We start from the raw sequence: 23,743 nt of genomic DNA on the forward strand, positions 1-23,743 counted from the left end.
GAGCGGGTACAACATTCACTAGGATACGATGCTGTCCCAGTGACCTCAGCGTATGCAACACCTTCTATTTTAATAACATGACCCTTCCTCCATACTGGCAAGGAGGTCACCATTCTGGCTCACTGTAAATGAGGAATGCCTAAAGGTACCAGAAGGCTAAAGAGTATACTGTTACCTGTCCAAACTGGTCTTTGGACTCTCATTGATTCCCTGTTTCCCCATGCCCACGGAGGGGTACAAGGGAGATAGGGTCCCACCGCTTTCACAAGGGCTGGGTGGACCTGGCCATCAAAGAGATTGATTACAATTCCCTGTGTAGTGATAGCCAAAGTTTGTCCTGCTCTCCAACAACTCTCCTCCAGTGCCTGTATTTTAGTCCCATTTATGGTATCATAGAAGCATAGACTTTAAGGTCAGAAGGAATCATTATGATCATCTAGTCTGACCTTCTGCACAATGCAGGCCACAGAATCTCACCCACCCATTCCTGTATCAAACCTGTGTCTGAGCCATTGAAGTCCTCAAATCATGGTTTAAAGACTTCAAGGTGCAGTGAACCTTCCAGCAAGTGACCTGTGCCCCACACTGCAGAGGAAGGCGAAAACTCCCCAGGGCTTCTGCCAATCTGCCCTGGAGGAAAATTCCTTCCCGACCTCACATATGGCGATCAGCTAAACCCTGAGCATGTGGGCAAGACTCACCAGCCAGACACCCAGGAAAGAATTCTCTGTAGTAACTCAGATTCTACGCCATCTAACATCCCATCACAAGCCATTGGGCACATTTACCAATGAATTAATTGCCTAAATTAGGCTATTCCATTATACCATCCCTTCCATAAACTTATCAAGCTTAGTCTTGAAGCCAGATATGTCTTTTGCCCCCTTGGAAGGCTGTTCCAGAACTTCACTCCTCTGATGGGTAGAAACCTTCATCTAATTTCAAGTCTAAACTTCCTGATAGCCAGTTTATATCCATTTGTTCTTGTGTCTTGTGTCTTGTGAAGATTGGTCCTGAGATGAAGATAAGGACTATAACAGATAAGGAAATTAACAATTGCCTTTCCAAATTTCCCCTGAATTTCCAACTGGATAGCGTATTCTCTTTACTTCCTGTTCTAAAACTGTTGTGCGCTATTGCTGTGTGGCTGTTACACAACTGCCATGCACCACCTAGAGGCAGCTGCATATCACATTATTGTCCTGGGACTATAACAGGTAATGACAGTCCCTCATTTCTTAACCACCTCTACCTACCTGCAACAAGGAAAACACTTACATAAAACTGATCACTGGATGGATAGACAGTTATTGGGACAAGTTTTCAGTGTATTCAGTCGCACACATATCCACTCAGTCGCTTAACAGCTGTATCAGAGCACACGGAACATCCTCCTGGATTCTCCCAGAAAGAAGAAACCATGGCCATCCATGCACATATACAAGCAAGCAAAGAGACTAACCTGAGCATGATCCCATTCATCCGGATTGCTCACTTCCAGTCCTTCAGGGTTGACTTGCCAGCCAAGTGGACAAACTCTTTGGGACTAATTAGGTGATCATCATACTGGACACATATTAGCAGGCTGGTGACTTCTTGACTCAGGTATTTTGTTATATCTAATGAGGTGGATACAGAGTTTGACAGATCTTTTAAGCTGTCTAGGATCAATCGACTGACCTTAGTAGTATCCAGTCCACCCCAGACATTAGAGATTACAGCATCTGCCAGCCTTGATTCCAGTCGGTCCCTCCTCTCAGCTTGGCGTGCTATGGTATAGGTGTTGTGTCATAAACAGATAAGTAAGAGTTAATAGAACAGAAGTACTTCATATCTCTTTTGCCTGTAAAGGGTTAACAAAATCAGTGAGCCTGGCTGGCACCTGATCAGAGGACCAATCAGGGGACAGGATACTTTCAAATCTTGAGGGAGGGAAGTTTTGTGTGTGCTGTTAGTTTTTGGTTGTTGTTCACTCTGGGAGCTCAGAAGGACCAGACGTGCAACCGGGTTTCTCTCCAATCTCTCTGATACAGTCTCTTATATGTCCAGAATAGTAAGTACTAGGTAGATAAAGCGAGTTAGGCTTATGTTTGTTTTCTTTATTTGCAAATGTGTATTTGGCTGGAAGGAGTTGAAATTTGTATTTTGCTGAAAGGATTTTAATTTGTACTTGTATACTTAGGCTGGGAGGGTATTCCCAGTGTCTATAGCTGAAAGACCCTGTAACATATTCCATCTTAAATTTACAAAGATAATTTTTACTGTTTTTTCTTTCTTTAATTAAAAGCTTTTCTTGTTTAAGAACCTGATTGTTTTTTTATTCTGGTGAGACCCCAGGGGACTGGGTCTGGATCCACCAGGGAATTGGTGGGGAAAAAGGAGGGAAGGGGGAGAGAGAGGTTAATTTTCTCTCTGTGTTAGGATTACTTTCTCTCTCAGGGAGAGTCTGGGAGGGGGAGAGAGAAGGAGGGGGAAAGGTGAATTTTCCTCTCTGTTTTAAGATTCAAGGAGTTTGAATCACAGTGATCTTCCAGGGTAACCCAGGGAGGGAAAGCCTGGGAGAGGCAACGGTGAGGGAAAGGGTTTACTTCCCTTGTGTTAAGATCCAGAGGGACTGGGTCTTGGGGGTCCCCGGGCAAGGTTTTGGGGGACCAGAGTGTACCAGGCACTGGAATTCCTGGTTGGTAGCAGCGCTACAAATACTAAGCTGGTAATTGAGCTTAGAGGAATTCATGCTGGTACCCCATCTTTTGGACGCTAAGGTTCAGAGTGGGGAATTATACCATGACATGTTGCCAAAAGAATTATCTGCACCAAACCATCCTGCAAGGGTATCTAGTAATCCCTTCTTCTGTCTAGTTAAATGCTCACCAATTTGGTTTGTTAGATTAGTAATGTTTCTACTCATTTGAGGCCTGACTTTTGCACATTGTCTGTTCACTTCCTCTAAAGGAATACGCACCTCAACCCTATAGGTGTAGAATACCACCGAGGTGAGGACTGGTAGTGCTGGTTCTATCATTATCAATCCTGGTTCTGGAACAGGGATTTGTTCAGGGCATGGCACACAGTTGGGTAGTTCCACTCTGTCTCTGATAACCCGGTTAATTGTTACCAGTCATGTACATTCTAATTTGGACCATCGTTTAACAAATGTATGCCATGCCTTTGGGGTTACTTCTGTTCGTGCGTTAAGTGGTAAGCCCCATCGTGATTCAGCAGGCCCAGCCTCCTCTGGTATCATGTCACTATAATTGGAACATAATCTTTCAGGAGTGTTTGGTTTCTTTCCCACAAAATCCCACACAAATTCCAATATCAAAGTTTGTGTGTTTCCTTCCAAGCCATCGTGTGACTGGAAATAGCAAGAGATGCATTCCTACTTCTTTCATCCCAGGAAACAGAGCACAAAAAATGGGTCGAACCACTAGTGATGATAAAGAAATTGAAGTTAAATCTTCATTTGTTCGTTGTATGATATTGTACTCTGTGTTCAAATTCTCTATTCTGTCCTGATCACATGGCAGCCCCATTGCTGGTAGTGCCTCACTCTACTCCACTGTTGGTGTTTTATAAGACAGGCATCAGTAAAAACCAGGTGGAGGATGACAGAATCCAGAAATTGCCATTGTAGATTTGTAAGAATCAAGTCTGTGTACTTTTTCAGCTGGCTTAACAAACACTTCTTGTCCTCTTCACTTAAGGAGTCACTGTAAGTACCTTCATTAGTCAACTTCTGAACTGACATCTTTGCTTCTTCCAATACACTTTCAATGGATATCTCTGATTGTTCCAAGGATAGCTTCTATTGCTGGACAAAGATCTACTGTAGCAGATGCCTGCCTGGATGGCATTGTATAATAACCCAAGTGGTTTCAACAGTAGTCTTAAAAGAGAGAGAATGGCAATAGTCTTCTCTGAACGTAGTAGCAAAAGAGAATCCACCAGTGTCATAGCATTCTTTCTCAAATCTGAACCTTAGAGTCCAGGAAGGAGATACTAGCATGAGTTTCCCTAAGCTTAATTACCAGCTTAGGTCTGATATGCTGCCACCAATCAGGAATTTTCCAGGGCCTGATACCCTCTGGTCCCCCCAAAACCTTCCCTGGGGACCCCAAGAACCCAGATCCCTTGGGTTCTTAAAACAAGGAGAAATAAGGAATTCCCCCACCTCTCCCCCTCCCAGAATTTCCCTCCCTGGGCTATTCTGAGAGATACTGATCCAACCTCTTAAATCACCATACAGAGAAGCATCTCCCTTCCCTCTCACAAAGAGGCAAACAGATTCAAGGAAAAGAGAGAGAGATTCTATCTCTCCCTCCTCCCGTCTCCCCCACCAGTCCTGGTGAGTTATCCCAATCCCCTGGGATAAAACAAGGGAAACAAGAAAAAAATCAATCAGGTTCTCTAAAAAGAAATCTTTTAATAAAAGAAAGAAAAAGTAAACAATTATCTCTGTAACTTCAAGATGTAAATATACAGGGTCCTATAGCTTACAGATACCAGAGAGAGACTTTCCCCCCAGTACCAATACAAATCAAAATATTCCCAGCAACTACACATATAAAAGTTAACCAGCCAGATCCACAATTGCAAATAGAGTAAAACAATTACAAAGCCTAAACCGCCTGGTTTTTACCTTCTATTTGAAAAGAAATTTAGGGAGCCTGTAGTAATGTCTGGTCTCTCTCAGACCCTCCGAGAGAAGAACAAAGAACAAAAAACTCACACCCAAACTTCCCTCCACCCGAATTTAAAAGTATCTTGTCTTCTGATTGGTCTTCTGGTCAGGTGTCCAGTTTCCTGCTTGTAAGCCTTTACAGGTATAAGAGACATTAACCCTTAACACTCTGTTTATGACAACCCGCCTCACTACTTTGATCTGTCCTATCTTGGTGGATACTTTCTAAAGCCATTAATAATGGTTGCAGTAATTTTAAGACAACAGCCAAGGATTGCTCATGAGAAAGCCAGCAGGTTTTCCCAGGTTGGACTAATCTGAACTTCAATTCCAGTGTATCTTCTATTTGTTACCAAGACATTCAGTCCTTTTGGACTCTTGCTGGGGGGACAAAAAGAGTATAAAAAGCCATTAAATTTATGCCTTTTTAATGTCTTTTGAAGTTTCTGAAGCTTGTACTAGCACTAGCTGGAGCAGATGGCCTCTGCAGTGTGGTATAGAAGAGATTATGGTTACACTTTTCTCTGAGCAAAGCTTGTACTCCACTATGTCTGTCTTTCAGAGAAGTCTGTAGCTCCATCAAATGCACAAGCAGCCATCTGTTTGGGGTTCAATTTACATGTATTTAACTCCTCTAAGATGTCACAGATGCAGCTGACATGTCTTCTATAACCTGAACATCTAGAATGCATCTACTGGGCTGGCCTACCACAGACATCAAGATAACATACACCATGGCTTAATACTTGATGCCTATTTGCACTGGTGCATTCATCAATCATGTATGCACACATTTTGAATACGGTGAGAGAGTTCTTCACTTTTTCAACTTCTGAGTCTTTCATGGTTGCACCACATGCTTCCAGAGTGTCAGATGAGTTTTTTCAGAAAGACAGCGAGCGTTTGCCAGTCTTGTTTGAAACCAGTGTCCAACTTCAGGATTAAGGAGTGCCAGTGCCCTATAAACTGGAGGCTAATGTTGAGTGTGTGGTATGATGCAACAGCCATGTTGGTTCACACAAACTGAATTGTGTCTCCAGCATTTTTAACAGCCTCATTAAGTTATTCTAAAATGGGCTTTGACAGTGTCTGGCTTATAAGGCTTTCTGCATGTTGATGCAGTCCAGAGGCATGGTGTTCTGCAGCCTTTTCATATAGGTTGCCAGTATTGGTTAGCTGATCAGTCTGGCAAACCAAGCTTCTCCACTTTTACTATATAAATCCATGATATGCCCACATCTTGAATACTGCATGCAGTTCTGGTCACCCCATCTCAAAAAAGATATATTGGCATTGGAAAAGATACAGAGAAGGGCAACAAAAATGATTAGGAGTATGGAACAGATTCCATATGAGGAGACATTAAAAAGACTTGGACTTTTCAACTTGGAAAAGAGATGACTAAGAGACAATATGATAGAGGCTTATAAAATCTTGACTGGGGCGGAGAAAATGAATAAGGAAGTGTTATTTACCCCTTCACTTAACACAAGACCCAGGGGTCACCCAAGGAAATTAATAGGCAGCAGGTTTAAGACAAACAAAAAGGAAGTATTTCTTCACACAATGCACAGTCACCCATAGAACTTTTTGGCAGGGATGTTATGAAGGCCAAAATTATAACAGGGTTCAAAAAAGAGGTAGATAAGTTTATGGAGGTTAGGTCCATCAATAGATATTAGCCAGGATGGGCAGAGATGCAACACCATGCTCTGAGTGTCCCTAGCCTCTGTTCACCAGAAGCTGGAAGTGAACAATGGGATGGATCACTCCATGATTCCCTGTTCTGTTCATTCCCTGGAATAGTCACTGTCGGAAGACAGGATACTGGGATAGATGCACCATTGATCTGACCCAATATGGCGGTTCTTACATAAAAATAATTATAATAATAAAAAAGCTTAGTACAGAAACTCCATAAGATAATGACCTCTTGAGAAAGCGATGTTGTGAGATAACGACCTTGGCAAATAATGCATTTTAAAAATCTTGGCCCTACTAGGAAACCTATAAGTTTGCCAGTCACAAATCTAGCATTCTGGAACGAAGTCACTAAAACATAGTCCAATGCTCTGGCTGCTGTTGTTTGTCGTGCCACCGTTCACTCTACCGCTCCATCCCCAATGGCCCTGCACTGTCACCTTCTGCTGCCACCTGGCACTGTGACCTCTGCAAGTTGGTTTCTTGAAGTTCCACCAGCACTCAGTGATTTCAGCTCTCGGTGGGGGAACCTCGCTGCAAGTGCAGGCTGGGCTGTCTCTTCCACAGAAACACTGTCCCACAGCAGGTCTAAGCACTTAAAGCTGATTTTCAGTGATTTCAGCTCTAGCGGTCACTTAACAAACCAAAAGACTCTCTATGGAGCCTAATCAGCTGTATCTCTCTAAACAGGAGAGAAAGGCAGGTCAAATAGTGCCTGTGACTCTTAGGTAAAGCCCACACCACCAAGCAAAACCCCCTTGCCCCACCCTCTCTCTCTTTACCAGGATCTGGCATCCAAACCTCCTCTTAGAGAGTGCAGTTCAGTTGTGGGTGACCAGTGTTTAATCTGTAATGAAAGAGGTGCCGGGGCTCAAGCAAGTTTGTTACTTTCATAACTGATGTGACAAGCCTAGAGGTCGCAAGGGCTATGAAAGGCCAAGCCTACAGGTGCCAGGGCTCAGCCCTGGGAAGCCCTAGCACAAAATAAGCACTGAGGGAGACCCCCTCATTCAGACAGGATAAGTACAGTTCTGCTGCCCTTTACTCACACAACAAAGATAACAACATTTCTTGACCCACATTTAATACTTAAGTGGTTTGTAACCCAACACCAGCCAAAATTGATCACTTGGGCAGCACAGCTCTGTCTGCTGGATACCTAGGCAGAGTAGGTGTGTTCATGTAAATACAGTCTGGTCCCCCCACTCCTGGCTCATCACTAGTTGTCAGGGAAAAGCTCATTCAGACCTTGCTTATCAATAAAAATTTGAAATTATTAGGTAGGCCAATGTTGCCGAAATAAATGTGCGGACATTGTCATAAATAACAGCAGTGTGAGGAAACTAGTCTTTGTTCATACTTTTCAAACCCATTCTGCTTTCTCAAGTATGAGTATTTTCTCACATACTGTATATGCTTTTAAAGTGTGTATTAATGTACACCAACTCTAGGTGGGGTATAGGGAAATCCCTGCCTCCCACTACAGGTGGGTGGGTACAGGAGCACTGTGAGAAAGCTGGTAGGAGGCCGCCCAGCTGAGCAGGGGCTGCCATGGATTAATGACCTGGGACCTCCCCCCACTGGTGGTAACTAGACTTTTGGTGTCAGGTCAGTATAGCTGACTGGCCACTATACAAGTCCCATTTTGACCAAACTTTCTAGACAAAACCCAGGCACCGGGCAACAGGGCCGTCCTTAGGATTTATGGGGCCCTACGCAGTATTATTAAACTGGTGCCCCTATGCCGGATGGCAGCCCAAGCTCACAGCCTGGTGGGGGAGGGGGAGGAGGGACTTGACAGCAAAGGATAATGAGATGCCCAGCCTGCCTCATGGTGGTGGAGAGTCACAGTTCCCTGCAGAGACTTCCATGCACTCTCCCTCATGCAGAATGGACATGAAGAAAGTACCTAATTAAAAGCACTAAAATTTGGGAATAAAAAATGTCAGTCACAGGTTTTTTGATATGCCCTGAAGTTTGTCAGAGATTTATTTGCAAAAACTTCATAGTAAGGGTGAGTCAGCTGTCCTGCTGAATACAACATTACATATAATGGAATACATGATGCAGCTCTTCTCTGTTTTACATTTTCTTCATCAGTATTTCTAAGTTCAATTTATATTTTAAATTTACTCAAATCTTAAGCCAGCATTCCAGATTACTACATATTTAACTCACTGAAACAAATCAGAGAGGTTTAGTGTGTTCATAACAATGTTCATTGCTTTTAGAAAAAGGGAACAGTAATTTACTTTGTGTGATCTCCATAACAAGAGACATGGTTATGAAATTTCACCAACTTTAAAAAAATGTTTCCAAAGATTTTAGGTATAACAAGGATTTTGTCTTACTAAGGTACTGATTTTGCTGGAGGGTTCTTTTAAAACTAGTTTGTCGGATAGTCAGAAGTAAAGAAAGGGAACTCTTTGTCCAGCTATCTGGAAGGGAAGGACTGTTGTCCCTTTAAGGGCTCTCTTCAGTGGGGAGTGGGGGGAGAGGTGGTGAAGGGATGGACAGAAAGGACAGGAAGACTTGGAAGCACTTTTTTTTTTTAACTATAGTAATTAAAATGTGTATTTTAGATAAGGGAGGTTTTTTGAAGGATTTATTTAAAAAACTATGTGTGAAGATCCACACATTTAAGGCTAAAGATGATTGTGCATCTAAAACTCTATGCAAGTATTTTTTAGAAATGTGATTTTATAATCTTCACCAGCTCACTAATGAAATATTTTTAAAGCAAATTTTAAACTAAGGTCCTGTAGACTGACATGTTCTGTGTAAATATTACATTAACGCACAACTGTTTTTGTCAGTAAAGCCAGCAACTGACAGTATAAAAATTTATTTGGGCATAAGCTTTCATGGACATCTGATGAAATGGGTTCTAGTCCACAAAAGCTTATGTCCAAATAATTTGTTAGTCTTTGAGGTGACACAAGGACTCGTCCTTGTTTTTGCTAATACAGACTAACAGGACTACCACTCTGAAACCTGTCAGTATATACCTTGGGGTTGGCAAATGCCTGTTAAATGGCTTTATTACCCCTTGAATGTCTCTTTAACAGTTTCAATGTTGTGCTAATAGGTCTGGCAGTCTGGAGGTTTTTTCGCTTTTAACTCCTAGATTCCCTCCCAAGGAAGACTCACCAGCTAGAGCAGCCACCTGTGGGAGCCTGCAGGAAGGGTCAGAACAGGGATAGGAAAACAAGAGGCTGGACACTAAGACCCAGTGGTGCCCCAAATTTTCAAGTGCCCTACGCAGCTGCCTATGCCTAAGGACGGCCCTGCAGAGACCCCAGCAGCCAATCCCGTACCTCAGACTGTGCTGCATTGGGCTCTCTCTAGGACCCAGCAGCCCTGCTTCTACACTGTCTGGGCTGCCTGCAGAGCGGTGCCCCCAGGCAGTGTGAGCCCCTACGCGGCTGCCTATGCCTAAGGACGGCCCTGCCGGGCAAGCCCAGCTGCACAGGGGGTGACTGACCGGGGCCCAGGCACGTGGCGGCCAGCGGGAGCTGGGCTGGGCTCGCGGGGAGTCTCTCCCCGCCCTACAGACTCTGGTCTGGTCGCGCTGTCGCCAGAGCGGCTGCAGCGAGACGCGTCACGGCGCGAGATCCCGCCGCTCTCCGCGAGCTCGCTGGGCGATGGGGCGGGTGGAACAAGGCGCGTCAGCGGCAGTTGGGGGCGGGGCCGACGCTGTGGGGCGGGGCTGTCCTCCCAGCCGGAATCAGTCACCTTTCCCGGGAAGAGGCAGGTCACGTGTTTCCGCTGTCTCGCGCTGCCGGGCGCGCGCTGGGTGCCGAGGATGCGGGCGTTCTGCGGCCAGGGGCGGCTCGGGTGACCCCCGCGGCGGTTGCGCGGACGGTGGCGGCGGGGCCATGCTGAGCCGCAGCTCGTTCACCAGCCTGGTGGTGGGGGTGTTCGCGGTGTACGTGGCGCACACGTGCTGGGTGATGTACGGGATCGTCTGCACGCGGCCCTGCCCCGCCCCGGGCCCGGCCAAGGAGGAGCGGGCGGGAGGCGCGGCGGGCTGCATCTGGCCCTACCTGGCCCGCCGGCCCAAGCTGCAGGTGAGAGGCGGGCTGGGCTCTCCCTCGCCTGCCCGGAGGTCGCTGCTCAGCTGGCCGCAGATGGCTGCCTTCTCCTTGGTCGGCAGGGGGGAGCGCCTTGGCTGTGTGCCGGCGTGGACGTGACGGGCACCAGCTCTGCAGCAGTTAACGGGGTCGGGCCCTGCGCTCATCAGGCGAGAGCCTGTTCTGTTTGCAGGTTATAATCTGTGCTTCCAACATTGTTGGGCGCGGGGAGAGAAATGAAACTTGGAAGAGGGGGAAGGAGGAGAGAAATGAGACACCAGCGTGGTGTAGAAAAGAGTACGGAAGAAGTGGAAGACAAAATACACCCTGGGAAAGAGAGAGGCTTAGTAATAAGGCTAACATGTAAGAATCTAAGAATAAAGGGATCTTGTGTATTGAAGGAAAATGGGATTATGAAAGAGCAATTGAGGAATAAAATAGTATCTAGTTGAAGAGAATCAGTGAGATAAAGAGAAAAGAATGAATAAAGAAATAGAGCAGGTGTCCCAGATAGGCACAATTTCATTAAACTAGAAGAATTTTGTTCCTATCAGGAGCGGCTCCAGGCCCCAGCACACCAAGCGCATACTTGAGGCGGCAAGCCGCGGGGGCGCTCTGCCGGCTCTGCGAGGGCGGCAGGCAGGTTGCCTTCGGCAGCTTGCCTGTGGAGGGTCTGCTGGTCCCGCGGCTTCGGCGGACCTCCCGCAGGCAAGCCACCAAAGGCAACCTGCTTGCTGTGCTTGGGGTGGCAAAATGACTAGAGCCGCCCCGGTTCCTATATTTTGTATTTCCCAAACATCTTCCAGTATTGCCAAGGCTAGGAGAAAGAGAACAAATACTCTAAGTACTTACACAGAATTATGTACCAAAAAGCATTTACACTTCAATAATAGTTTTAATAATAATGGCTGTGAAGTCAAGCCCTCAGACTATATTAATTACATGATCATACACTTCGTTTTCTTTAGGAAGTCTGTGTCATATACTATACTGTATGATCGGTAGTCAGTGGCTTATCTATTTATATGCAGTGTTCAATATTCCCCTATTTAATGTGGTCTTAGGCCTTCGTTATTACACGCAGGTTAAACCTTGAACTGAATACAGAATTATTAATGTACTCATGGGCTTTTCTGTAATGATCTGAGCATAATGAGTGCTTCGCAAACATTAATGAATTTAGCTTCAGAATATTCTAATGTGGTGGTGGCATAGTAGATTCCTCTTATTAGCAATCTCTTCAATTGCCAGCAAAAAATTGCCATTATTCTGTGGTTGCCAGTAAGTGGAAGGCAGTTTGGCAGCCAGGAAAGAAAGCCCTGCAATGTACCATCCCTATCTCCATGCTTCCAAATATGCTGATGGGCAGGGTAGCAACAGAGTAGGAGGTTGCAGCCCAGATGGTGGGGCTTTTTTACTAGGCATTGGGGCCCACTGACATACCTCGACCTCTCTCCAGGAGTCCTGGCTGAGCATATCCCAGCACTTCCTTCCCTGACTGCAGCACCCCAGCAAAACACCAGTGGATAGAGCCCTGCAAATCCATTGGTATCCATCCACTTTATATCTGCAGAAAGAACGAGGAGTACTTGTGGCACCTTAGAGACTAACACATTTATTTGGGCATAAGCTTTCATGGGTTAAAACCTACTTCATTGAATGCATGCAGTGGAAAATATAGTAGGAAGATATATATCTGTGGACCATTTCTATGGATACCAGTACAGATGCAGATACAAATTTTGTATCCACGTAGGGCTCGAACGATAAGAACAGGCTGTCATGGATCCTCTGCCTGCCCTGGGCGGAGGGCCTGGGGGACGGGCTGGGAGCTGCGTGAGTCCCACACCCAGGGTAGGTGGAGGGTCTGTCATTACTCCCTACAGCTGCCAGTGCATCTCTCTCCCTGACCGAGCTTGGAGCCTCAGTCCAGACCCGGTATAGAGCCCTGCAAATCTGCAGATAATTTCTGCGGATCACAGATCAGATGAGGATAATGTGCTGCTCCAGAATCTGGGCTGCAAACCCCCTGCCCACCACCCTTCCCACTAATGCCCTGCCCATAGCTGCCTGGCCTGCAGCCCCTTATCTTGTGTAGGCAGGTTTGTGGAGCTGCAGCCTTAGAAGGAAGCACTGGGACATGCTGAATGTTGACCCCGGCGGCACATCTTAGTGCTTCCTTTCCCGGTTGCAGCCATGCAAACCTGCCTGCATCTGTGGTCTTTCTTCCAAACTGCATTCTTAATAAGTAGCATGCCTGGTGCCAGAATCCAAATCCCATTAGCCTTAAAGTCAATGGGACAGGATTGGTTCCCAGGAAAACACTTCTGTCAGTGGGAAGTTGTTAATGTCTGAGTTGCTATTAAGCAGAATGTACTCTCTCCATTTTGCTGATGCACAGAGACATTAGGGCCAAAATTGTTAGAAGTACAGTAGAACCTTGTTTAACCGTGCCTCCATTTCCAGCTCTCCATATTAACTGAACCACCAGCTATCTGTGGCTGATAGCAGCTCAGTTTCCCGCTATTAGCGAGAGCCCTGTTGCCCAGGGCTGACAGCTGGAGCCCTGCCACCCATTCTCCGGTTTATCTGGATTTTTGATTATCTAATCTGGCCCAATTAGATTGGATAATTGGGGTTCCACTGTGTCAACTAATTTAGAGTTCCTCCTCTGAGACACCAAGGTCTTGATTTTTCAGAGTAATTAACATTTGTACTTTATATGTTCAAAGCACCATTCCAGTTGACTTGTTTTGCAGTTGTGAGTGCTCAACACTTCTGCAAATCTGTATGATTCAAGTTGGGCACACAGTTAGCTAAATTTGGTTAAATAGCTTGCCCTGTATTGCACAGGACTTGTATAGCAGATGAACATCTAGAATCTAGCTGCCTCAATCATGAGACCATCCTTTATTGTCTGTTCATCTTTCAGGTTCTTCAGCAAATAGATTCAGAGATGCCAAGGCCAGAAGGGACCATTGTGATGATCTATTCTGACGTGTATAGCACATGCCCTAATACTTTCCTAAAATAATTCCCAGAGCATAGCTTTTAGAAAAACATCCAATTTTGATTTAAAAATTATCTCAGAGAGATTCTCTGATGATCTTTGGTAAATTGTTCCAATAGTTAGTTGCTCTCACAGTTAAAAATGTACACCTTATTTCTAGTCTGAATTTGTCTAGCTTTCAGTGAAACAGAGGCTGTACAGATGATAACTTCATTTATTACAAAGCCCTCATTCATTCCTTGAGCGTAGTTCAACCTCTGTACAAAATGAGAAAAGGGTTCTGGGGAGTGATTGTGGCCTTGTGGCTAGAGCACTAGACTTGTACACAGGGAACCAGTGTTCTCTTCCTCACTCTGCACTTGGCTTGTTGGGTGACCTTGGACAAGTCACTTCACCCTTCTGTGGCTCAGTTTCCCCATCAGTAAAATGTGGATAATGTTACTGGCATCGTTTGTAAAGTGCTTTGAGAGATATCTCAAAAGTAATATATTAAAGCTAGGTATTATTCTTATTCTTCTATAGAAAAAGTAGCATGTGATCATGTGATTTAAGATTATATCACAATGCATACATAAGCACAGGGGGACTGAATTAAAGATGCACAGGCAACATTAATTCTGGCATTTCTTAAATTTAGGGTGTTTAATTTTGCAACCTTTGTTTTCTTTAAATGTGTTCTGTTGTTTCCCAATTTTTAAAAAAAGCAATCTAGAAAAATAAATCAGATGGAACCATGGAGCTTAGAAGGGGTGGAACCTTTATATCTACAGCACAGACCTTCTAACACTTGACTAATGGAGTAACTGTTAGCTGTAGTAGGCTCTATATTTCATCTATAGCAGCAGAGATTGGTGGACAGCCTGATAATTCACCTGATTTAATGTGAAATGTCTTTCAATTTGAGGAAGAAGGCATCTTTCTGATCCTCCCAGAAGACTGCCTCTAGGCCATTAGTTTTCAAACTGCTGGTTGCAACCCAGTACTGGGTAGTGGAATATGACACACTGGGTTGTGTCCCCTTTGGTCACCACCGCTGACTGGGCCTTTAAAAGTCCCATCAGCGGTGCTGCCCGTCTAAGGCAGGCTAGTCCCTACCTTTTCCAACGCTGCGCTCCGATCTGGAAGCGTCAGCAGCAGGTCTGGCTCCTAGGCTGGTAGAGGGGGCAGTACTTATGGGCGAGAGCCTCCACCTAGGAGCTGGACCTAGTGCTGGCCGTTTTCAGGGCGCAGCATGGTCCACAGTGCCAGGACAGGCAGGAAGCCTGCCTTAGCACACCACTGACCAGGAGTCGTCCGAGGGGCGCCCCAGCCCCAGCCATGACCCACCCCAAACCCTGAGTTAATGTTTTATTGTAGGGTCTGTATTCAGTTTCTAGCCTCTCTTTCCCACAAATATTCTGTTGGTATTCTTCTGTTATTCCTGTGATGATCAGTGATGGGGTCAAGTCATATGTATTTTTATTTGGAAATGTTTTATAATTTATTTTTCTCTGTGGATCATATGTCTTCTCTTCTTTATTTTCCTGTGATGATGATTATGCCTCCTGATATGGGCGAACTCAGAACAGCTTTGTTAGAGAGATGGAACGTGCCCTTGCTAGCATGGAACGAATAGTTCTTTGTTCATGCACTGATTGTTTTATCCTTTTTTATTTTAGTTAAGTGTATACACTACCACGCGGTCAAACATTGGTGCTGAGAATAATATAGATCTGATTTTGAATGTGGAGGATTTTGATATTGAGTCCAGATTTGAAAGGTAAAGTATGATTATTATGAAGTTCTTTAGTGTTCCTACAAGATTATTGTATCTAATAGATAATAGTTATGTGATGCATGTTAGTGCTAGTGAATTAAGTTAGATCTGCCATGCACCACAGTGTTTTCATGTTGAAATAGTGATTTGTTGTTGTCAACTCTAGTGGATTTTCCATCATCAAAGTTAATGCAGTATACGGCATATAGAAATTCAGGCTTTATTTAAAAGAAAATAATAGTGAATAAAAGTTTTAATTTTAAGTCTGTCAAAATGTCAGGCCTTATTGCAAATTTAGTCTAAAGTTGAGAATGAAGTGCTGCTTTACTTTTGATTGCTGTACTGGAAATACACGTACTTCAAACAATGGCAGTTTGAAACTCATCTTGTTTTTGACTGTATACTAGTTTTTCATTTTCTAATACTTTAATATTTTATTATCTCTTGACATCTCCCGTTAAAAATAACGGGAAACAAAGAAAGGAAAATGTAGTTATTAAGAAGAAATATAATCCACTCTGGCCCCACTGATGGGCTTCATGTATTTTTGCCTTTATTACAGCCTAGGAACCTTGAAGCTTAGTCCTCTGCTCTGGACCTCAAGTTTTACCAACTTTAATGTCCCTTTACTGTGCAGATTCAATGGTATTTAATGTGCCAAATGTTTAAGGTACTTGGATAGTTTGGATTGTGCTGCAAGTTTTTAAAACAACTGTTTTCAGCAACTTAAGTAAATATTTTACAAATGCTGCTCAAGATGCCTAGAACTATAGCTCTGTGTTGAATAATCACTAAAATTGACATGGAAATCCCAGGTCTGTCTTTCAGTAACTTTTGTATCATATCTGCTCAGTTTACATGTCAGGTGACTTTTTGCAACAGCTAATGTTTCAAACTTTGTCTAGAATCTGAAATTCAAGCTATGTTTTCAGTTTGCACATCACCAACTTACTTTTCCATGTCTGTGCTAGTTCTGCATTTCTAACAGAGTAATATAAACTAATTCTTTGTTGCTGAAGGAAACAGTTAAGACTCTGTGTACTTATGAAGGAACGTCACTGGACTAGGAAGATGTCCTTTTTATGTCAGAGCAGAATCACACTTTTATGACTTAAAATGTTACGAATTTTTTATATTTAATTTTTCTAGAACTGTGTCAATATTCCACTTCAAATCACCAGTTTAAACATAAACGATTTCACTTTTTAATTAAACAAAACAAAAAAAAAAACAAAAAAACACCCTGCCATTTTGCTTTTGGGTTGTCTATATCAGATTCTACTGTTTTTTTCATTTTCCCTTTTGTAATTCCACTAATTGAAAAGCCTAACCTCTGGTCATATTATACTTCAGCTCAGATGGGTAGTAAGTATGTTTCTTTTACTATGATGTAACTTGGTTCTGTGGTCCATGGAAGTGTTCAGTGCAGATGCAGTTCAGTGAAGTGTTCAGTGCAGTGCAGAGCTAGTCTCTGGTAGAATTAACAGAAATACAGTTGAGGCTATGTAATCCAAGATGAAGCAAAAATAGCTTTTCTGCATTTAAACACACTGATATTACTATTACTCTGAGTTGAAAGTTTCATTGTCTGACACTGACAAAGTTAGAGAAATATTTAAAATTCGTTCCTGGGGAATCTGAAGAAGTGACACAGAATAGCTTGACAATACACTGAATTGTTTAGAACTTCAAACTAATTTGTAATATGCCGTCATGTTTTATAATGATTACATTGTGTGGAACTTTAATCCATGCAGCTTCAGTAGTAATTGGGAGTAATTTTACACCAAAGCTTGTCAAAGCAAAGAAAAATTAAGCATTCACAGCTAGTACAAAATGAAAACATGGTGTTTCTTGCTACACTCTTTCCAGAGTTCTGTGTTTGTAATTTACCGTGGCTGAAGAGGAATTTCATTGTCACTAAGTAATTGACAACAGATAAGTTAGTGATTTATACTGAATACATTTTGCTGAAAATTTGTTTGTTACATGATGATGAAATTCATTTTTTTGGCTCACCCTTTCTAAATGTTTTTGTAAAGCAAGTTCTAATATAGCATTTAAAAGTAGCAAGAATTCTGTATTCATAATTGACATCACTGTACTATTTTATAATGTATTTTGTATTTTAGAACAGTCAATGTCTCTGTACCAAAGAAAACTCGAAATAATGGCACACTGTATGCATACATATTTCTTCACCATGCTGGCATTTTACCTTGGCACGATGGCAAACAGGTGCATATAGTAAGTCCTCTGACCACTTACATGGTTCCTAAAGCAGAAGAAGTTAATCTTATCACTGGAGAATCCACCACCCAGGTAGGCTTTTTAACTTGGTGGTAAAAATGCATAAAAAGAGCATCTGAAAACATCTTTCTTATCATGTCAAGATAGAAATAAAGTAGGTTTCTTAAACAGAAAAAAACCTAAAAAAAATCAAATGACATTTTAAAATAGTAAGGGCAGGTGTGAGGTAACATGTAGGAACTAGAAGATATTATTTAGGTCTGTCAGAGAGGAGTGGACGGAAGAAGGAGGGCTGATCAGAGCAGAAGGGACTCAAAAGGGAGGAGGATAGATGTAGTTGATGTCAGCAATACAGCCAACACCTTTGGATATTGGTAATCAGCTTGACCTCTGCGGCATGGGGTGTCAGAAAAAGCAATAAGGGATTGTAAGCCTTGAAAATTGTATTACAGTCTAAAAGCAAAGAAAATCTTGCTCGCTCACGCACACACCCTTACTTTTCAAGATCAAGTATTTTTTGAAAGATTGACAGTGTTCAAATTGTATAGGCTTATTCTTATAATTGGATTTTTTAAAAATTTTATAGTAAATGTAAGGGATGATTGTGCAATATAACTCTGAATAAGGGATTGCCAATTTGAAAAGTTTGAGAAACACTGCCATAGGATGAGAGTTCTCAACTTGGTGTTTGCAAATAATAATAATAGGAGATATACCTATGTCCTAGAACTGGAAGGGACCTTGAAAGGTTATCAAGTCCAGCCCCCTGCCTTCACTAGCAGGACCAAGTACTGATTTTTGCCCCAGATCCTGAAGTGGCCCCATCAAGGATTGAACTCACAACACTGGGTTTAGCAGGCCAGTGCTCAAACCACTGAGCTATCCGTCCCCCCAGTAGATTGGTGGTGATTGTAGTCACCTTTCCTTTCTCCGTGAATGGGGACAAGGGAGTCCTGAAACTTTACTGTAACATGAGGTCACGGTATGGATAAGGTTAAGAACCACTGCTTTAGCAGAAGGAACTGGAACTGAGGAGCAGAACATTGCTGGTCGTCTTTTTGAATGTCAGTGCTCTGATTAGAAATGTGTGGAGAGAGGAGAGATTGGGTCTGGGTGTTTCAGCTACAGTCAAGTAGTTCAAAGGCAGTTATTTTTGCCAGAAAGCCAGTAACAGTTGAATTTTCAAATTAAGCCAAAGTAAGCTGTATAACAACATTTAAAATATTTATTGTAAATTGACAACTGCTGTTTCTGTATATCACATCTTATTTTGAGGGGGATGCTGAAATTTGCATAGGCAAGTGAGTTTAATTTGCTGGCAAAGCCACACTATACTTTGTAGTAGATTCAAAAGTTTGACACTTAGCTTAATCCTGATTATATGATCAGTAAACATGATTTGAATTTTAAAGTTTTGAATAGTTTGCAGACTGGAAAGAGCCTTTTAATCTTAAACTGAACTGAAATGCTATAGAGACACTTACAAGGTCTGTAGGGAAGAATCTCAGAAAGCTAGGTTTATTACTGTGCTTGCTGGCAGACCCATGAATGAGTTGGTGTAAATCAGATTTGTGAGGTGTTTTACAGTGGGTTACATCACACAGGAAATAAAAATACCTTCAGAAATTGTGGGGATTAAGGCTGAATTCATCAAGTTAGAACTGGCTGGCCTGATTGTAGATGGTTTAGCAGTGAATATGTGTACAGGCTTACTTTAGGCAAGATAATCCCCATGTTGTTGTTGTGAACCTTGCCAGCTACAACCAAGGAGACATCACTGTATTTTTTGAAAAATATTTTCAAATTTTACTGGTTAAATCCACAAAACAAGTTCTTACTGATACCTTCAAGCTATTTAGATATATGCACCACATGAGAGGGAGCCTGCCTTAGCCCCGGGCCCCTGCTGCACTTTCGGCTGGACTTTTAATGGCCCAGTTGGCAGTGCTGACTGGAGCCGCCAGGGTCCCTTTTTGACCGGGCATTCCAGTCAAAAACTGGATGCCTGGCAACCCTAGCCAGTGCCTCCGTGGGCAACTTCTCGGGCGTGGCTGTACTTCCCCCAACCCCACCCACTGGGGTGGGTACCAGGCTCACCAGCAGTCCCTGATCGAGCTAATGTATGCAAGCAGCTTGCACACTCTTGGACAGGAGTCCCTTCCATGCAGCACTCCGAGAGTGAAAGCAGGGACAGCTGCTGTTGAGCCTGGTGCCCGCCCTAGAGGGCAGAGCTTTGGGCAGTATAGCCATGCCCAAGGAGCTGCCAGCATGGGGCGCTGGTTCCTGGGAGCAGCAACCAATGATGCTGCTGCTTTCGCCGCCATGATCCAGTAGAGTTCTGCAGCTCCGTGGATACCGATTTATCTCTGCACAGAGCTCTACTCCCCCTCCCCCAAGGCCCTCCCCTGCCCACTGCTAGCGTCTTTTTGCCCCTTCCCCCAAGGGTGGCCCCATGTCGTTCACACTGGAGAGGCATGAGCGGCAGGTGGGGTGGGCCTTCAGGGAAGAGGCAGAGTGAAGGCAGTGCCTTGGGGGAAGAGGTGGAGTGGGGGTGGGAAGAGGAGCAGTGCGGGTGGGGCCAAGGCCCAAGCACCCTTTCAGCAGCAGCACTGTAAAGGTGGCAGGCCAACGTGCCTCCAAAGGGAGGAGTGCAATATCCTGTTTGAGGAGCTTAATCTCCCCTGGTCTATTATACCTTCCACCCATGTTTGACAGCCTGAGTTATCCTTGTTCTTAAGGAAAAAGGACAGGCAGATTTTGTGGGCACAGTGTGTTTCATGATGGACTTAAAATGCACTTGTGATTGAAGTCCTTTTTGAAGAGAGATTCTTTGCAAAAGCTAAAATATACTGTACTGAAACTTACAGCATGAAAGACAGTCCTGGCTTTTGTGGTAAAAAAAAAAAATTATGCTTGGTGATGGTATGTATGAACTTCTGGGTCAGGCCAGAAAGCAATATATCTTTTGAGGATGTATAGATTTTGGTGGAAATTTGTCTTGTTCTATAGCATTGCAATAGCAGCCATGTGGATTTTGCACAATGAACTTCATCTAAGCAATTCCACATGTGTAGCAAAGCAAAATCCAGAACTTGATTCAGATGTTAGTGACTGGCCAAAGTGTAGACTCTTTCCAGCTCCATTAGTCTGCTGTTTACCTGCTTGAAAGTAGACCAAGAAGAAAACAAATCATAGCAAGTATTCAACAACAAATAAAGAAAGCATTAATAAAGGAAAGACTGAAAGTCTTGCGTAATGATCCAAAGCAAAACAAACGGAATGGCAACTATATCTCTTTAATTTACTTGAGAGAATGAAAAAACAGCTGGAATATTGGTTGTCATTTTTTTTGACACCCAAGTCTGAAGCCTTAGTTGCTTGTTAACAAGTGATCAGATTTTTTTTCTTTCCTAATGGAAGCTGAGATCTTTTTACAAATGTCACATGAAAGTGGTATTGAGACAGCACAAACTCAGTGCAAGTAGTGTTATGCCTATGTTCCCAAATCCTTATACAGAGCAAGCAGATGTTTCAAATAAGGCATGGAGAGTAATCAGAAAATCAGTGGGTTTTTAATTTAATTTTTCTCTGAACTGGCTTCAAATTTAAAAAAAGTTTAAGTCTTGAACCAGAGTATAATATTTCCTCTTTTCTAAGCATATATGTTTTTCAGTTTTAGTTTCAAATAGCAATGGGCATAGGATTCATTCCAGCACAGTTAGAAAAATATTGATATTATGTCTAGTCCAAGCTGTAATAGTGCTACTTTTCCACATGTTCATATTTCTGGTGTAGCTAACTGTAATCCAGGGTTTAAGTGACTTTCATTGGTTTTTTTTTCTAAAATTTGCATTTAATGTGTACAGCATTATGCTTGTTTCCTTTTTATTTAAAAGCAAATTGAAGCAGAAAAGAAACAGACCAATGCCTTAGATGAACCTGTCTCACATTGGAGGTCAAGGTTGACTCTAAATGTTATGGTGGAAGATTTTGTTTTTGATGGATCATCTCTCCCTGCTGATGTTCACCGATACATGAAGATGTAAGTTTACAGAGATTTTATTTTGTTAGATTTAGAGCTATTCAGTTTATAGAGCTAATTTCTCCTTTAAATAACCTCTTAGTGAAACATTAAAGTTGTACAGTTAAATCACAGAACTCATTGTTGGGAAAAGGGTATTTTAACATCACACTTAAACTTCATCAATCACAATGAGCAATATTTGAATAGTAGTAGCCCTTACACTATGACCGAAGATTGCCTCACATCTTAATTGTGGCTCCCTTGTGCTTATGTATGATGATGTATTCTTTAACTGCATGATCACATCCGGTTTCCATAGAAACATGTCTCATTCAGTGCAGAGATTAGACAATTGTGATGGTTTCCAGGGCTGTGAGTCACTTTGTTACCCCCAACCTCCAGCAAGAAAGAGTCTTGCATATGGTGGTGGGGTGTCATCGCCCTCCCACCACCAGCCTTTCAATCACTCAAGCACGCTCCTTTAAGCTATGCCAGCCCTATCTGCCTTGCAGGCTAACAGTACATACACTCTGATCCCTCAGTCTCTTTGAAGAGCTTCAGCCTCAACACTGGCTACTCACAGATTTCCCAAATCCTCTGCTCCCAACGGTGCAGTGTATCCCAGTTTTCCCTTAAACCACTGCTTTTGTAAAGTCTCGCAGGGCTCTTAAACAGTTAAATAAACCTTCTGTTGTTTGATTATAAAAAAAAATAGAATTTCTACTAGAAATTAGAATGTGATGGAAACAAATTGGTACAATATAAAACAAAACCATAAGAAGTGAACCTGGGTCAATGTTTATTAATAGTTACCTTTCCTATCTAATAAAGTAAACATCGTACAGAGAGAATTCATAACTTCACATACAATGTTAACACGTGCATTTTACAGCCTTCATATGGTACTTCAGAAAGCACATTTTGTACAAATATTATTGCAATAATGTGTTTGTGTGAACACAGGAGTGCTTGAGTCACAGTGATGCATTATAATTTGTTATTTTCAGTGAGGTTTTATTAAGAAACAAATACCCTCTGGTCTTTTTGACTGCCATTGTGCACTCAGCAGAGGTTTCGCACCAGAATATCTTTAAAATTGTCCCTACCATCAATGTGAGAATAATCTGAAGTGCTGCAGAAAATTTTCCTATTGGGAGAAGTGCCACTGAGGCTGTGCCACCGAGTGAAAGGTGGAAGATGTTTTATTATGGATAATTCAGTTTCTATCTGGTGGGAGGGAAACAATGATCTGGGATCAACTGTCTCTTCTAAAAGAAGGCAACCATGACCTTGATTTTATAGATGCTTAAATCTAGATAAATTGCAAGTGCAAGATAGTTCTTCATAGGAGATCAGCAGCACCAATTCAATGTACTAGAGAGTCAAGATGGTCTTGGGGTAGGTCAATGGATGGGGACTCCAGAGTTTTAGATTCTATTCCCAACTCTGCCTTTGGCTTCCTGTGTGACTTGGGGTACGTCACTCGGGCCTGGTTCTGTCGCCCATACTTGGAATAGTGCTCTATTCTGCAAGTACTCCCACTGTGTTCAGTGTAGCTGTATTTACTCTGGCAAAGTTTGGACACGCATGGGTGCACTATTACAGTTCTACCAGCAATTGTGGAAGCTGTAATCTTGACATGGCACTGGGTTTTTTTGCCACCATGTCATCTAGACCACCTCTGTTTAGATGACCTGGTAGTAAATAGGCCTGTGCCTTGTGTATGGCTTTTCTCCCACCATTACTTATGCCAGTGGAGCTGCCCCAGTAACCAATTATACATGCAGTTTTTCCTAGTGTTTACAAGGCACAGGGATTTCACTAATATTTGTTGATTTATAGTGTAGTTGTAGCCATGTTGGTCCCAGGATATTAGAGAAACAAGGTAGGCAATATCTTTTATTGAACCCACTTCTGTTGATGAAAGAGACATGGTTTTGAGCTATTTTGACCTGAGGAAGACTCTGTGTAGCTCAAAACATTGTCTCTTTCACCAATAGAAATTGGTCCAGTAAAAGCTATTACCTCATCCACCTTTTCTCTCTAATGTTTGAGGTATTCAAATTCTGTTTTGAGTGCTGTGAAAAACTCTGTAAGTTGCACTGGTTTCATAGACTAACTTATTTTTACAATAGAGTACATTTCAAGTATGGGTAATCCCCAGTCTCTCATTACTGGGATGCAGTTTTTTCTTCTCCAGACATTGTAATATCTGCTGTCACTTCAACGTGCTGTAGATACCTCGCTA

General features: G+C 42.8%; 1 protein-coding gene across 3 annotated transcripts in view; it reads left to right on the forward strand.

The window, feature by feature from the left end:
• The first annotated feature begins 10,169 nt into the window (after positions 1–10,169).
• Positions 10,170–23,743, forward strand: part of CLPTM1L (CLPTM1 like) — a 70,708-nt gene continuing 57,134 nt past the window's right edge. The window contains exons 1-4 of one of the 3 annotated variants that reach the window (XM_050938224.1): positions 10,170–10,452; positions 15,124–15,224; positions 17,354–17,543; positions 21,368–21,513. In XM_050938224.1, coding sequence (XP_050794181.1) covers positions 10,261–10,452; positions 15,124–15,224; positions 17,354–17,543; positions 21,368–21,513 — 629 coding nt within the window. In that variant the 5' untranslated portion in view covers positions 10,170–10,260. Of the gene's footprint in view, positions 10,453–15,123; positions 15,225–15,783; positions 15,892–17,353; positions 17,544–21,367; positions 21,514–23,743 lie in introns of those variants that run through there. The other 2 variants (XM_050938223.1, XM_050938225.1) reach the window with 2 other exon arrangements.

The sequence above is a fragment of the Gopherus flavomarginatus genome, chromosome 2 (assembly GCF_025201925.1).
Source record: "Gopherus flavomarginatus isolate rGopFla2 chromosome 2, rGopFla2.mat.asm, whole genome shotgun sequence".
Classification (NCBI taxonomy): domain Eukaryota; kingdom Metazoa; phylum Chordata; order Testudines; family Testudinidae; genus Gopherus; species Gopherus flavomarginatus.